General features: G+C 45.7%; 1 protein-coding gene across 1 annotated transcript in view; it reads left to right on the top strand.

The window, feature by feature from the left end:
• Positions 1 to 16,056, top strand: part of EZH1 (enhancer of zeste 1 polycomb repressive complex 2 subunit) — a 212,296-nt gene extending 196,240 nt beyond the window's left edge. Inside the window, exons 19-22 of the mRNA XM_082271240.1 lie at positions 1,741 to 1,822; positions 8,387 to 8,467; positions 11,305 to 11,389; positions 15,162 to 16,056. Of these exons, the coding sequence (XP_082127366.1) occupies positions 1,741 to 1,822; positions 8,387 to 8,467; positions 11,305 to 11,389; positions 15,162 to 15,222 (309 nt within the window). The 3' untranslated portion in view covers positions 15,223 to 16,056. The remainder of the gene's footprint in view (positions 1 to 1,740; positions 1,823 to 8,386; positions 8,468 to 11,304; positions 11,390 to 15,161) is intronic.
• Positions 16,057 to 16,273: the final 217 nt, after the last annotated feature.

Genomic DNA, 16,273 nt, shown 5'->3' with positions numbered 1-16,273 from the left:
TTTAGTCTGCAAAAAGAAAACGCCTGACGCTACTTACAGCGGCGTTAAAAACGCCCCGTGTGCATGGGGCCTTAATGTGATGGCAGACAATATACAGTTATAACAAAGATAATTATCATTTAGTTCAAGGTGATTTCTATTTATCGCATCTTGATATATCCTCAAAAAAAAAAAAAAAACTTTAGACAGAGAGATGCGGGGAAAGAGAATGGACATCAAATGAGCTGAGGGATCCAACCCTGCTAGTATTCCCACAAACATCCCCTTCCTAGATAGACGGGGTTGATTAATATACTGCATATGCAAAGATAGGAAAATTTAATATTCTCTAACATTTAAAAATATAAGTGTGCACCATGCCTCACGACTTTAAATTATCAATGGAAGTTTAATTAGGTTTAAGAGAAAGGGAGAAGCAAAGTGGAGGTAAGGAGGCATCTGTAGACTGGAAACCATTTATTCTTTTTTTAGTAAAAGGTGAACTTGGTCATCAAAAGATTTTTTTTTTTCCCTTTCCTCACCTTAACCAGGATATTGTTCTGTCCTCTCTCTGTCCTGCTCCTGTTCATCCTCTGGTGAGTTCTCTTCATTGTCTGAATGTGGTATGCAGTGCTTGAATTTATCTCGCTGCTGCTACCCCTTCTCATTAGTCCATCTCTGTTAAAAGTTTTGGGTGTAAGTTGCCTCGAATTGCTCTTTGTGCATTTTGAGCCTTTTTTTCCCGCACTGTTACGTGGGCCTCTTAGCATTTTATTTACCATGTTGCCCAACCCTCTCTCGCAGTTCTATGTATAGTGATCCAGCGTTGGGTTTTACCTCCTGTTTGAGCTGCTTGGGTTCCTGCCAATCTGCCCTGAACCTAGGTTTTATTACACCTGTGGCTTATTGTTCGAGCATCGTGTCTCCGTGCTGAAACCAGAACCCTCCTGTTCCTCTGGTGTTTGCTGTTCTGAGTATTCCCTCATTCTTTATGTTGTTTGATCCTGTCTTTGTTCTCGGGGTTTCCCTCTGGCTTTGCAGTTTACTCCCTTTGGTTTCTGTCAGTGGTTTTCTGTGTTTCCTGTTACTGTGTGTGTCTTTCTCTGCTTAGGCTCCTATATGTCCCACGTGTCCCTCCAGCGTGCTATTTGGCTGCACTGTGCCCACACGGGTGTGCTAGAGAGCCGCAACCTGTGGGCTGCCATGCAGGGCATAATCCACACCACCAGTGGCTCTGGAGAAGACTGGATGACCCCTTAGATCCTGCGACTCTGGCACACGACCATTGCGTGCAGTCACAGTGCTCCCACATCTGTGAGGACTCGTACCCGGATACACCTGCTTAGTTGTTGCACTGGCCACTAGATCTTGAGCTACAGTCTTACTCTCTGATCATTGGACTGCGTTTGGACATGCGATAGTTAACACGAAAGTCTTGCGTCCTGTACTGTACAATCAAGGAAATAGGAGTTTTGACTTATGTGTTAAATCCTCTTTTTGAAGTACAGTACTGGATACAGGTATTTTTTCTTTTTGATCTCCATATTGCTTTCTAGAAAATCAAAATTTGCTTGGGCTTTATAGGGTAAAGTGCCAGCATCTTTATTTTTTTTGTCAGTGTCCAGTAGCTGCATATAACCCATGATTAGGACTAAAGTCCTGTGCCCTGTGCTGTACTCTAAGAAAAAGATTTTACCAGTAAATAAAAAAATTCTCTTTTCTCTGAAGGGACTAAAATGCTATAATATTATATTATTCCAGCTGATTTCCCAGGATGAAGCAGATCGAAGAGGGAAGGTCTATGATAAATACATGTCAAGTTTTCTTTTCAATCTTAACAATGGTAAGATGTACTTTAATCTAGTTAGAGGAAAACGTGCATTGTTGCTGCAAATGTTTGATCCCCCCTAGTGATCCCTTGCATTTACTTCCTGCTGTTATATCTTAAAGGAAATACTTGTATGGGCCCCATGCAAGTATTTCAATATTCCGTTTAACTAAACATGCACAATCCTGTGACTTTACTCCTCTGCTGTTATTTCATGTTCTTACCCTGTTTGTCGATTTTCGAAATAAAGGTGATTTCTACAGTAGCACGGCTGTCCAGACATCCTTTTCCATTATAGTAGACCTGGATGATTGCTTTCTCTCTAGTTCAGCCTTCCTTGTTGTAATTTTTCTTAAGCAGTCCAGGTGACCATCCAGAAAATGCGATTTTTTTAAAAAAAAATTTTTTATTTTAGTTATCTCTTTTTTCTCTTACGTCCTCTGACAGTCGCCGCCCGATGGCATTAGCCTTCACTAATGGGTAATGGCGCACTCTGCAGGAGCAGGCTAGGCAGATAATTGATTATCAGGTTAATACAAAAAAACGTTTTTATACCTCGGCACGCCACTAGGGGGCCATCCCTCAGCCATTATCCTGAACCCAATCTGATATTACCTCAGTTTTATGCTGCCTAGCGTCAGGAGTAGAGCTAGGTCTTCCCTGCTGAGACCTAGTGTCTCGGTTTTTCTTTGTTTTTTTTTCTGAATTTATGTGTTTTTCTTTACACAATAGATTTTTATTTTCTCTCACTATCACTAGTTAGTCAGGGACTACAAGTCAATGCAGAGCTGGTCCTCGGACTGGGTATCATAGATCCCTATGGAGTCCCAGCCTGCCAATGAGCGTCGCAGGATACTGGTACGCCCAGGCCTTGCAACGACAGTGTCGCTCCATATGGGGACGAGCCTGCGGAGCTGCGTCTTCGCTGAGGATGTCTCAACCCGGATCGCCCGCATGTTGCCAGCATCCCTCCATGGCTGATGGCCCCCCCCACTTAGGGTGGGAGGTCTCCCGTATCTGAGCGGTGCCCGCTTCCTGGATGGTGAGTACTGATACCCCCTTGTCCCTGGGGACGTTTGGGGGGTTGTGGGCCCACTCTTAGGGGATAGCAGGGCTGGTGGTCTCTGTAGGATCCCCCTTCTGGCCGGGTTGGTGGTTTTCTCCCTCCCACCCTGCTCCAGCTGGGGGCACTGTATGGGGTGCTGTGGGGGTCTCTCTGGGGTCCCTGATGATAGCCAGAATGTGTTTGTACACTTTGTCTGCCACCGTTTGGAGCGGCCACCATGTTTTTTATGGTGTGCAGATTCTAAGCTCTATGTGAGGACAGCAGCCATGTTGGGACTCTGCACAGGCTCCCGATTGGGCGCCATCTTGGATGTGGGCAAATGCCTCATAAGGGCAAGCGGCCATTTTCCCTGTGACATTTGTCATTGAGTTTCAATAGGCGCCTTTTGTCTGGGCTCGAGGACTGGGCCTCTAGGGATGTGATGTCGCTTCCTCCTTCTTCACACTTTCTCCTGAGTAAAAATGTGCTGACAGGCTGGGGATTTTTGTTAATCCTTTTGTCATTTTTCAACCAAAAGTTTTTTACTTGTGGCTAGTGTGTTTTCACAGGGGGGCTCTTTCTGTTAGTGCAGATTGCAGGGGGGGGGGGGGGTCCGCGGGAACCGCCGATTTAAAGGGCCAGCGTCCCTTTCTCATTTTAGGGCAAAAATGGACTCCCAGGATAATAAATCCCCCGCAGACCTGGTGGGGGCTTCGGGTACACCTGAATCCTCTTCCATGGCCTCTATATCTGCTGCTCTTGCGACTTTAGCGTCCCAGGTGAATCTGCTGATGTCGGCACGCTCCTCCAAAAAACAGCCTGTGCCCTCCCAGTCCTCTGACTCTGAGCCCAAATTGGTTGCCACGGACGATGGTCCCCCTGAGGGGTCCCAGTCCTCCGCTTCTGAGAGGGAGGAGGAGGGGGAGTCTTCCTCCTCTGTAGCGTGGGAACGCGCTACGATGGATGCTCTCATTGGCGTCATAACAGTAACTCTCAATCTTGACGATGAGCCAGCTCAGTCAAGTAAGCGGTCCGTTTTCGGGTTAAGCAGACCCCAGAAGTCGGGTCAGGCTTTTTTCCTGCCCTGAGGAATTTGACGAGATTGTGAATGACCAGTGGCGACGCATTTAGCACACGTTGGTGCCTAAGCATTTTTCCATCTGCTATCCGTTTTTGGAGGCAGTGGACAAACGTTGGACGGTGTTCCCAAGCAAGGGATCACACTGTGTCTAGGTTGAATATGTCCACCTTGCTGCCAGTAGAGGATTCCCTGGTATTCAGGGATTCCGGCAGATAGGCGTGTGGAAGCGCTTGCCCGCCACATTTATCTGGTGGCGGCTTTCCTGTTGAAACCTGTGTTTGCCTCAGTGATGGCCTTTCAGGTGCTCACGACATAGGCAAGGGGCTTCGCAGAAGGATCAGCTCATCCACACTGCAATGTTCCTGTGCGACATGGCCTCGGACAAGGCTCCGTTTGTCGCCCGGTTGTCGGCGGTGGGGTTTGTGATCCACCGCATTACCTGGTTAAAGAGCTGGTCGGCTGACCACGCGTCCAAAAAGACGGTGTCTGAGGTCCCCCATGAGGGGGATCGTGTTTTTGGGAAAACTCTAGAGGAGTTGATTGAGGGGCTCACGGGAGGTAAGAGTACTCTGCTGCCCCAGGTCACCGAGGGTAAGTCCCCCCGCACGCGGAGGGGGCCCTCCTTTAAGACTCAACATAATTGCTTTCGTTCCTTTGGAACGCAGGAGAAGGATAACCCTTCTGACTTCCCGGTGGCTACAAGCAGCCATGGTCGGGTACGCCAAGAGCCGGTCAGTCTGGTTCGGCGGCCCAGTCCACCTCTTCCTGAAGGGGAGCCCTCACCCATTGTCTGGGTGGGGGGACGTCTGCTTTACTTTCAGGAACCCTGGTTGTCCTGCATTCAGAACAGGTGGGTTCACAAACTAATTAATTCAGGGTACAAGATCGAGTTTCGATCTCGCCCCGCAGACAGGTTCTTCCCGTCCATTCTCCGACTGTCCCCCAGATCGTCTCGGGGATCTCATGCACGATCTGCTTGCCCAAGGAGTCGTTGTACCCGTTCCCTCACGGGAAAGGTTTTGCGGGTTTTACTCCAACCTGTTCACGGTGCCCAGGAAAGAAGGCTAGGTGAGTTCGATTCTGGATTTGAAGTCTCTGAACCGCCTTGTGTGGGTACAGTAGTTCAGGATGAAGTCCGTCCGGTCGTTGGTGGCCTCATTGAGGCCTGGGGACTTCCTGGTATCCATCGACTTATAGGATGCGTATCCCCACATCCCTATTCTCGAGGGTCTTCAGAGATATCTCCGCTTCGCGGTGGCTGGGGAGCACTACCAGTTTGTGGTGTTGCCTTTCGGTCTCGCTTCGGCTCCCAGGGTTTTCACCAAGGTGTTGGCTCCGGTTCTAGCTTTACTGCGTTTACGGGGCATTGCGGTCCTCGGTTACCTGGACGACCTCTTGTTAAGGTCGAACTCATGTGTGACCTTGGCGAACGATCTGGCCGTGACGGTTCGGACACTACAGGAGTTCGGATGGACCATAAATTTTCAGCAGTCAGCACTGACTCCCTCAACTCGTCTTCAGTACCTAGGGATGGTCCTGGACTCTGCTCAAACTCGGGTCTTCCTTCCGGAGAACAAACTCTGGACTCAGCAATCTCTCCTCTTTGTGGACCTGCATGCGGGTTCTGGGCCTGATGGTCTCGGCCTTCGAAGCAGTTCCGTTTGCTCACTTTCATACCAGGTCTCGGCAAGCAGAGATCCTGGACAGGTGGGACAGGACGCCTCAGTCCTTGGAAAAGTGGATTTCATTGAGTCGTCCCGTGCGGTCGGATCTCTTGTGATGGCTCCAGTCGCAGTTCTTGCCGCAGGGTCTGCCTTTCCGGCCTCTGTTGTGGACGATTTTCACCACAGATGCCAGCCTGTCGGGCTGGGGAGGAGTTCTGGGCACGCTTTGTGCCCAGGGGACGTGGTCGGCCGGGGAGACTTCACTACCAATAGTGGTAGTTGGAGCTCCGAGCGATCGAGCTTTGTCTGTACCGGTGGTCATCTCAGCTTCAGGGGTGTCCAGTCCAGGTATGGACGGACAATGCCACGGCGGTGGCTTATCTCAATCACCAAGGGGGAACCAGGAGTGCCCGGGCGGCCAAGGAAGTGACCGAGATTCTATCCTGGGCCGAATCGCATGTACCAGCGTTCTCGGCCATTCACATTCCGGGTGTGGAACACTGGCAGGCGGACTGCCTGAGTCGCCAGACTTTGGACCAAGGGGAATGGCTCCTACCTCCGGAGGTGTTTCACCTCCTGTGTGCCCGGTGGGGGACCCCAGACGTTGCTTTGTTCGCGTCCTATCTCCACAAAGAGGTGGAAAGGTTCGTGGCCAGGACTCGTGATCCTCTGGCAGATGCCGCGGCCGCGTTGGTGGTGCCTTGACACTGCTATCGGCCACTGTATGCCTTTCCTCCGATTCAACTGTTGTCCAGGTTCCTCCGCAGGTTGGCATCGGAATGGATGTCAGTCATTCTGATGGCCACTGACTGGCCTCGACGGTCCTGGTACGCGGACATCGTTCAGATGGTCGTCAAACCTCTTTGGCGGCTTCCGCTGCGAGACAATCTTCTGTCTCAAGGACCGATCTTCCATCCTGCTTTACAGTCTCTGGCTTTAACAGGATGGCTGTTGAAAGCCAGGTCCGGAGGGATAGAGGTCTTCCTCAGGCGGTCATCCCTACCTTGTAAAAGGCTCGCACAGCCACTTCAAGGAAGATTTCTCACTGCACCTGAAAAGCGTATATCGCTTGGTGCGAAGTGCATGGTTTTCACCCTTCTTGGCAAAGGTCTTGGCCTTCCTGCGGAAGGGCGTGGATCAGCGCCTGGCGCTGACTACAGTCAAGGGTCAGTTGTCGGCCTTGTCCGTCTTTTTTCAACGACCTGTGGCGTCACATTCTTTGGTCCGCACCTTCATTCAAGGGGTTCGGCATTTGGCTCCCCCGAGGAGATCTCTCTTGCTTCCCTGGGATCTGTATTTGGTTTTGTCAGTGTTACAAAAACCTCCCTTCGAGAACTTCAGAGAGATCCTCTGTCTGTGTTGTCACAGAAAGTTGCCTTTCTGGTGGCTATAACGTCGGCTCGCAGAGTGTCTGATTTGGCGGCCTTGTCCTGCCGTTCTCCTTATCTGGTACTTCATAGAGATAAGGTAGTTCTGCGACCGAATCACTCTTTTCTTCCCAAGGTGGTTTCTTCATTCCACCTCAACGAGGATATTGTGTTGCCTTCGCTGTGTGCACGACCCAAGCATCCTAGGGAGTTTACCTGGCATTCTCTGGATGTGGCCCGGCGGTCAAGGTCTACCTGTCCGCCACGGAGTCGATTCTGCAGTCTGATTTTCTATTTGTTCTTCCTGAGGGACCTCGGAAAGGGATCGGCCACCTCCGCGGCGACCATTTCTAAGTGGATCAGACAGACAATTGTTCAGGCCTATTTCATCATGGGTTAGGGTTCCTCCTTTCCCGGTTAAGGTCCATTCTACTCAAGCCGTTAGTGCCTCTTGGACTTTTCGCCATCAGGCGTCTGTGGCTCAGGTGTGCAAGGCGGCGACCTGGTCGTCCATGCACATTTTCAAAAGCTTTACAAACTTGACGTTTTGGCATCTTCGGATGCTTCCTGTGGCCGCAAAGTTTTGAGTGCGGCAGTTGTTTAAGGGGACATTATTTTACTGTCCCTCCTTTTTGGGGTGTTTTTTTCTGGGTTTGTTCCAGTTTTTTCCAGTGGGCTCAGGTTGTTACTGGCCCGGTTATTTGCTTTACCTTCTCAATTGGTTGCATTGCTTTCCCACCCCTCATACATGCACTGCTTTGGGACGTCTCATTAGTGAAGGCTAATACCATCGGGCGGCGACTGTCAGAGGACGTAAGAGAAAATAGAATTTTTGTAAGAACTTACCGTAAAATTATTTTCTCTGAGTCCTCTTGACAGTCGCCGCCCCAGTTTTTGGATCTGGGGGTTGTTGCCTTCCGGTACTGCTTGCTACAAACTGAGGTAATATCAAATTGGGTTCAGGATAATGGCTGAGGGATGGCCCCCTAGTGGCGTGCCGAGGTATAAAAAAGTTTTTTTGTATTAACCTGATAATCAATTATCTGCCTAGCCTGCTCCTGCAGAGTGCGCCATTACCCATTAGTGAAGGCTAATACCATCGGGCGGCGACTGTCAGAGGACTCGGAGAAAAGAATTTTACTTTAAGTTCTTACAAAAATTCAATTTTTTTTAATTAATAAAATCTCTGTCATTAAGATTTTTTGCCTACTTATTTTTGCTTTTAAGGTAATGCCCTTAGCTTTTTATGAAAAAAATCAACCTATATTCGCTTGTTTGCTTCGTGTCACTTTTCATGCTTTAATTTATTTTGGTCTGAGAAGTTTATTTAGTTTTATTATATGCATTTTCATAAAATTCCTCAACATTTTGCTCTTTTGAATAAAATGCACGTGATTATGTTTTCCTATAATCTCTCTACAGATTATGTTGTGGATGCCACAAGAAAAGGGAATAAAATCCGTTTTGCGAATCACTCTGTAAATCCTAACTGTTACGCTAAAGGTTTGTATTGTATTGTATTGTATACTGACTGTAGAAAAGCTATTGCTTCCCTTCCAAATTCAGCACAATGGCAACATACCTTCTACAACTCAAAATTTGACTACAAATTTATTTATACTAAGTGGAGATGGGTTGGATCCCCTGCAGAGTCTTTATATCTGCTTAGACGCCATTGAGTCTCCCTATTCCTATCATGATCATAACACCTGGGCTTGTTTTTTCATGTAGGTTGTCCACATGAAGATGGGATGTATGCGAGAATTCCTTTCTCTGCTATTGAGTTATAGGTTCTACAACATTGGAATATCTTTTGGCTTTGTCAGGTGAAGCTGAGTCCCCTACCTTGTCATCAGAGATCTTTACTACAGTCACTCAAGATCATGTTGCCAAAATAACCCAATTCCTCATGGATACCAACCACAGAGGCCCAAATCATCACTTGTGTAGTCTATATTTGAACTTCTTAAGGCCCTAAAACAGGCAAGGCCACTAGTTGCTATGATCATTTCAGATTCAGAGTCCCAAAAGTCTATCTGTGAACAGACGACTATTGAGGCGATCACCTCAATTACAAGAGATAGCTGTGGTCCTTATTGATGTAGTACCTACTGTCTCCAGCTTTGGGTCTTTCACAGCTTCTACAGCTGCAAAGACCTTTCCATTATACCTGTTATTCTATGCAGTCAGAAATTTCCTGGGCCCCTTTGGAACTGTTCCTCTTTAAAAGGGAATTTACTAAATGGTAGTATATAACTACAAACCAAAAAACAATCAGTGCAGTGAGTATATGACATGATCGTACCAAATCCGTAAACAATATGGAATATACCCTTAATTGCCACTAAACATCTAAAGTGCGTTTACTACACTCCAGCATACATGGACAAAATTATTGATGCAGCGCAATTGTATATAAATAATAAAAAATAAATCCATAAAGTCCATAACATGAAGTGCATCCACCACCAGTGTGTTGTAGAGCAGGGCTCAAAATTTCAAGTCATGAGCCACTAGCCAGGTCTTAAGAGTTACTCGCCACCAGTTGCCCACCCAACCCCTACCCTGCCCCACCCCTAAGACCACCCCTAAACACGGCTCAATCACTGCCCATCAGTGCCCATCAGTGCAGCCAATTAGTGCCAAACAGTGCAGCTTATCAGTGCCCGACAGTACAGCATATCAGTGCTGCCTTATTAGTGCCCCTCAGTTCAGTTTATCAATACCCATCAGTGCAGCTTATAGGTTCCGCCTCATCAGTGGTCATCAGTGTCGCCTCATCAGTGCAGCATTTCATTGCCCATCAGTGCAGCATGTCAGTGCTGCCTCATCAGTGCAGCTTACCAGTGCAGCCTCTTCAGTGCCGACAGTACAGCATATCAGTGCTGCCTTATTAGTGCCCCTCAGTTCAGTTTATCAGTACCCATCAGTGCAGCTTATAGGTTCCGCCTCATCAGTGGCCATCAGTGTCACCTCATCAGTACAGCATTTCATTGCCCATCAGTGCAGCATGTCAGTGCCTTTAAGTGAAGCCTATCATTGCCCATCGGTGCTGCCTATCATTGCCCATCTGTGCTGCCCATCATTGCCCATCAGTTCAGCCTATCTTTGCCTTGCAGTGCAGCATATCAGTGCCCATAAGTGCGGCAAATCTGTACCCATCATTGCAGCATTTGATTGCCCATTGGTGCAGTTTATCAGTGTTTATCAGTGCAGCATATAAGTGCCCATAATTGCAGCATATCTTTGTCCATCAATGCAGCATATCATTGCCCATCAGTGCAGCCTATCATTGCCCATATAACTGCAGCATATCAGTGCCCATCAATGCAGCCTATCATTGCCCATGAGTGCAGCAGGAAGGAATTGGAAGGAAACTGTTAGGAGGATCTGGCGGCCGGATTACACAGAGCGTTAAACTCCCGCTGAGACACAGCTTATATATGAATAGCTGACCGCTGTCAAACGAAGTCCCACCTCCTGGACCAGCTATTCCAATAGACAGCATACTGGTCCAATGCTGGTCCAGGAGGCAGGACTTCATTTGACAGTGGCCGGCTATTCATTTAGAAGCTGTGTAACAGCGGGAGATCACCGTTTCCTGGCTGATTGCTTCTGCCAGAAGCGCTACAGCCTTTTTTACAGGACATCAGAGAGGCCCAGGGGGCAGGGAGCCCCCCCCCCATCCTGGGCCACTCTGATGGCCGCACCGCTTCTGCCAGAAGCGATCAGCCAGAAAACTGTCAGCCCAATCCACCCCTGCTCCACACTCACCCTCCACAAATTTGCACTTGCCAAATGCAAATGAGGGCTGTTGTAGAGTACACTAACATCTCAGTGCCGCTTAGAACATGCGTGTTCCCACCTCTTGCAGGTAATAAACTCTCATCTCACAGTATTGACCCCAATACAATCAAGGTCAGAAATGATTTTATTTGGGCTGTGTTATTGGTAGTTTCCCAAAAAGCTAATTTTACTATGTTGGCACCAAACTCAAATACAGGTCACATGCAAAACAGAATAGGACTGACAGTGCTTTTTGTGCACAAATTGCTTTATTAAAATGGCAAGATAAAATGATCACACATAAATAAGCACACCAGGTGCTTTGACACAGGTATCAGCAGAAACATGGGTACATCAAACTGCTATTCCCCTCCAGACTCCCCTGACCCTCAAATGGCCTTGCTTCAAACGTAACCAGCATACATTTTTTGTAAATAAATGGTGGTATATTTATTTCCTATTCCTATTCCTACGTATTACCTCTTATTTACGCACTTGAGTGCATATGTAAATATTTTATCTTATGCTGAATACAATCTGCTTTTTTATTACAGTAGTCATGGTAAATGGAGATCATCGTATTGGTATATTTGCCAAACGAGCAATCCAGGCTGGAGATGAATTGTTCTTTGACTACAGGTGAGAGATAACTAAAGGCGGCATGTTTATACCTCCTGGTTTTAGCTGCTCTCAATAAGCCTCAAAATTGAAACCATTTCAAGTTGCATATCAGAAAAAATATATATTCAAAAGACCTATTTCAACAATCGTCCTAAAGGCAATACCTCCCTTTTTGTGCAGGATACATTGAGGAGAGTGGAGTGGCGCAATAGGTTCCAGTCGCCGTTAATCAAGTTTCTTTGGGGAGGAGGGAGCAGGTCGTGGCTAATGGAACATTCTCAGACAGATATAGGGGTGGTCAGCAGATAGTTTAAAGGGTAAAACTCATTTCAGTGGGCTGCCCTAGTGTAACAAGCAACATAAGGCACTGTTAACTCACCAAAAAGAGGGTTTAGTAGAAGTACTGCCACAGAGTGCATTGTAAAGATTGGTTCATACTTTTATAATCCAATTAAATTTGATACTGAGGTGATGTGTTCTGCAGGATATAATGGTTATGAATAATTTTGCACTCTAGTAAATAGGGGAGGTTGAAAAATTCCTGTAATGGAAATTAACCACTTTACCACCGGAGGATTTTGCTGTCTTCCGTCCAGGCCACTTTTTGCGATTCGGCGCTGTGCGACTTCAACTGACAATTGCGCGGTCGTGCGACGCTGTACCCAAACGAAATTTACGTCCTTTTTTTCCCACAAACAGAGCTTTCTTTTGGTGGTATTTGATCACCTGTGCGATTTTTACTTTTTGCGCTATAAACAAAAAAAGAGCGTTTATTTTGAAAAAATAACTATTTTTAACATTTTTTTATATGAAATTCCCCCCAAAAAAGATGTAAAAACCAATTTTTTTAAAAATTTTTGGCCAATTTGTTTTATGCTACATATGTTTGGTAAAAAAAATCGCAATAAGCGTATTTTGATTGGTTTGCGCAAAAGTTATTGCGTTTACTAACAAAGGGAAAGATTTATGTCATTTTTGGTGTTTTTTTTTTAACGCGTAATGGCGGCGATCTGCGATTTTTTTTGCGGGACTGCGACATTGCGGCGGACAGATCGGACCCTTGACTGACATTTTTGACACTTTTGGGGGTACCAGTGACATTACTGCAGTAATCAGTGCTATAAATATGCACTGTTACTGTAAAAATGACACTGGCAGGGAAGGGGTTAATTTTATTGGAGAGGGAGGGGTTAATGTATGCCTGGTGCTTACTGACGTGTAGGGGGGGAGGTGACTGTGTGAGTCATGGACAGATCGGATGTCCAGCTATGCTGAACAGTCCGATCTGTCACTCCCTGTCACTATGGGCGGATCTCCAGACTTGATCCCCGACTCCCGCTGTGAATGAAAACAGCGGGAGCGAGCCTCCGGCGGCGCGCAAGCGCCGCCCAGAAGGGGGAGTGTCCAACGACGTTAATACTACGTCGCTGGACGATAACGAACCACTCTGCCGCAGTAGTATTACTGTGAGCGGTTGTAGAGTGGTTAAAATGTAAAATTAGAACAGGCTCATCTTCTATATAGCCTGGAACAGCCTTTTTTAACCAGGGTTCCTTGGCAAAATGCCTAAAAATTGCTCAAAAATCGTATACAAGCCGGCATGTGGATGAAGTCTGCCTTTTGGTTACACAAAACCACAAGTTTTCATCATTGTGCACCATTACAACCTTCTGGCCACTGGTGTCAAAACAACCAATGACGTCATGGGATAATAAGGAAAACATGGACAGCATCTTTGTTTGCCCCTCCACTGCATCTCTCCATCAGCACTGGGGTCACAATAGCAGAGTGAGGGAGAGAAACTGGGAGAGAAACGAAACATTGGAATACTAGTCAGTACCAGTGTGCAAAGGTGTATTTACTTTGGAAGAATAAATCATCTCTAATGTTGGGTGTTCAACATGTGTGGATGTGCTGTGATATGTAAAATTATTAGTTTAGTTTTTTATATTTTAGCATAAGGTGCCTCGACTGTGCATAATTTTAAAGGGTGCCTTGACTGAAAAAAGGTTGGGAAACTGGAACAGGTTGGCATTGACAGTATAGATATAAGGTGATTTCTTTCTGCTTATGATACATTGTTTCACCTGTAACGGTCAATAGCATATGTTTACCTACGTACGCTGGCTTGTATACAGTTTTTAGGCATGGAAAATTTCCTAAAAATATTACTTGATGATTTTTACATAGGATATTGGAGAAAATTAGCACCTGTAAAAACCACTTCAACTTTCACACCTATAAAAAACCCTATGCACACGCGTTGTAATGTTGCAGTGCTATTACGTTTGAATAGCATCCCAAAGCACTAAGGCTGCATGTTGCAGTGCATCATAGTAGAAAAAATTGTGAGGTGCCATTGTATTGGCAGCCTCTTAATTTCAGTGCACTCCTTTACGGTAAGGCGCGACATAATGCTTTTTAACGCACCAAAAAGAGGTATATGGGAAGAAAAAATAAATAAAAAAACAGCTGAAAAAACTAAGGTGAGGAAGAAGTTAAATAGGCTGATTAGGGTTAACTAAGAATATTAAATAGAAACAAATGCTACATAAATTTTTTCTTTTACTTGTAAGGTTGCTGTAACTGGTATCATATGCAGATTAAAGGCCATCCATTTTGTCAATGAAGCTTTTGAACAATGTTTGGAACAGTCAGCAACTGCAACCTCTGCTCTAATGCAAGGCAAGTTCCAGCTGTCAAAATGACAGCTGTGATTTGCCAGAAAAAGCAGCTGAGTTCAGCACAGAGAGAGAGGCGAGGATCAGGGTGTATGTCCAAAGGACATAAAGTTTTTGGGGTCTGCATCATACGCCCAGAAACTTGACTGGTTAATGACCAAATTCAATGGCATAAACAGATGAGTGCTACATGGTACCTCAACTTTGTATAACAAACACCAAGTTGCCACAACACCAACTCCTGCATGTACAGTCATTTGAATGTAACTATCCTCCTTTCTCCCTGGGCCAAGCTGCAGTTCTTGATTTTTCTGTGCTCATCCGGTATTAAAGGCTGCTCTGTGCTCCGTGTAGGCACTTATTAGTTAACCTCCCTGGCGGTATGATTCTTTTGGATTTTAGTTGCTGAAAGCGGTACCATTATTTTGCATGTAATTCTTGTGAATGAGCAGCCCAAACCAATATATACGTATATATATATATATATATATATATATATATATATATATATATATATACAGTTGGTTTGGGCTGCTCATTCACAAGAATTACGTATATATATATATATATATATATATATATATATATACACATATATTTACATAAAAAGTACAGTAAAACTGCAGGAAAGGGCACTGGGGGCAATGTAATGTGATTTTATTTTGAATGGTATCAGTGTGTTTGGTGTGTTTTACATTTGAATTTGCCGCCGGTTCCACCCCTCGGCGGACGTCACGTCGCCGTAGACGGAAGCCGGGGCTCGCAGACGATCGGGAGGAAGCTCCACCGCCGCATACCGCCCACATTCTTCGCTGGATCCCGGAGAAAAGGTAAGTAAAACCTCTTCCAGGATCCAGCGATCTTCCTAGCGGTACCCCGAGTGTGGCTCGGGGTTACCGCTTTTGGCTCTAAAATCTAACCCCGAGTCACGCTCGGGAATACCGCTAGGAAGGTTAAGGAGCAGTATAGTGCGGTAGAGTATGGAGTGTAGAATTCCGTGGCATTGATGGTATGGACTCTCCCGAGTTTCCATTCTACTCAAAAAAATAGGTTGGGTGTCTTGCAAGTTTGTAGACCTTAACATCAATTTTGCCTTCTTTGCTTTTCAGATACAGCCAGGCGGATGCTCTGAAGTATGTGGGTATAGAACGAGAAACGGACATTATCTAATATTCTTCCAACACTATTTTTTTGCATTGTATAACCTTTATAAGCTTTTTCTCTGGCACTCATAATCTCTGTGTTTGTTCTGACACTTCATTGTGAATGTATTTGTGAGACAAAGCTATGGTCAAACTGGACTTTGCAGGACCCTCTGTAGTCATTCCGTTGGTAACTTGAAGTCTGAAAATTCTGTGCAACACCAGATATGGGCACTTTGTTTTCAATCACGTGATTCCAAGCCATGAAAGGTCTAATTGTAACCAGTTCTTCTTTCAAGGTGTGATGTGCAGTGGTGGTAATTCTATGTGCTATTTGTAATGTTTCCCCCCGCCCTAGATACTGAAATGAAAGTTATAACCCTCTAAAGAGATTTTCTAGACTGAACAGTGTATAAGCCATATTTTCAGATACAGCAGTTTAATATTTCCACAATGATTTCAGAACCAATGCTTTAGAACATGGCAGTAAATCAGAGGCATGGTTAGTCAAATGCAGCTCAATTCGATCTGAACATTTTCCCTTCATGGTTTCCCAGTCAGGAGTAGAAAATACTAATCTGTGGATATCCAACTTATATAAATCAACTCTCACATGTACTTAAAGTCTCAAAATAAGACCAGAATATTATATGTGAACATATGATGACCACATTTGTCATGAGAAGTCCACTCTTGTCAACCACACAATCTAGAAGTGTGGGTTTTTCAGGTACTGAAGAGGCAGCTCTTCTCTATATTTCAACATTCAGTCACTGTTTACCCTCATAGGAAAGTACAACCCCTTAACGTGACACTCACCTTCAGTGCAAAGTGGCAGTGTGATTGTGACGGTACCTCCCCACATCCCAGTAATATAAAAATTTGCCAGTGCTCCCTCTTAGTTGCTGTCTCTGCCGAAGATGAAGAAAATACCCACAGCTCACAGATATTGATATTGGTATGTGATAGTGCTCAGGTCTAATAGGCAATCGCTTGCTCTGAGCACATGACAAAGGAAGGATCATCTTCACTTTCTATAGCCTTTAACACCAAATGTTACTTGGATTACTGTTCTAGCC

The sequence above is a fragment of the Pelophylax lessonae genome (genome assembly GCF_965119305.1).
Source record: "Pelophylax lessonae genome assembly, chromosome: 11".
NCBI lineage: Eukaryota > Metazoa > Chordata > Amphibia > Anura > Ranidae > Pelophylax > Pelophylax lessonae.
This window is presented reverse-complemented; position numbering and strand designations above follow the sequence as displayed.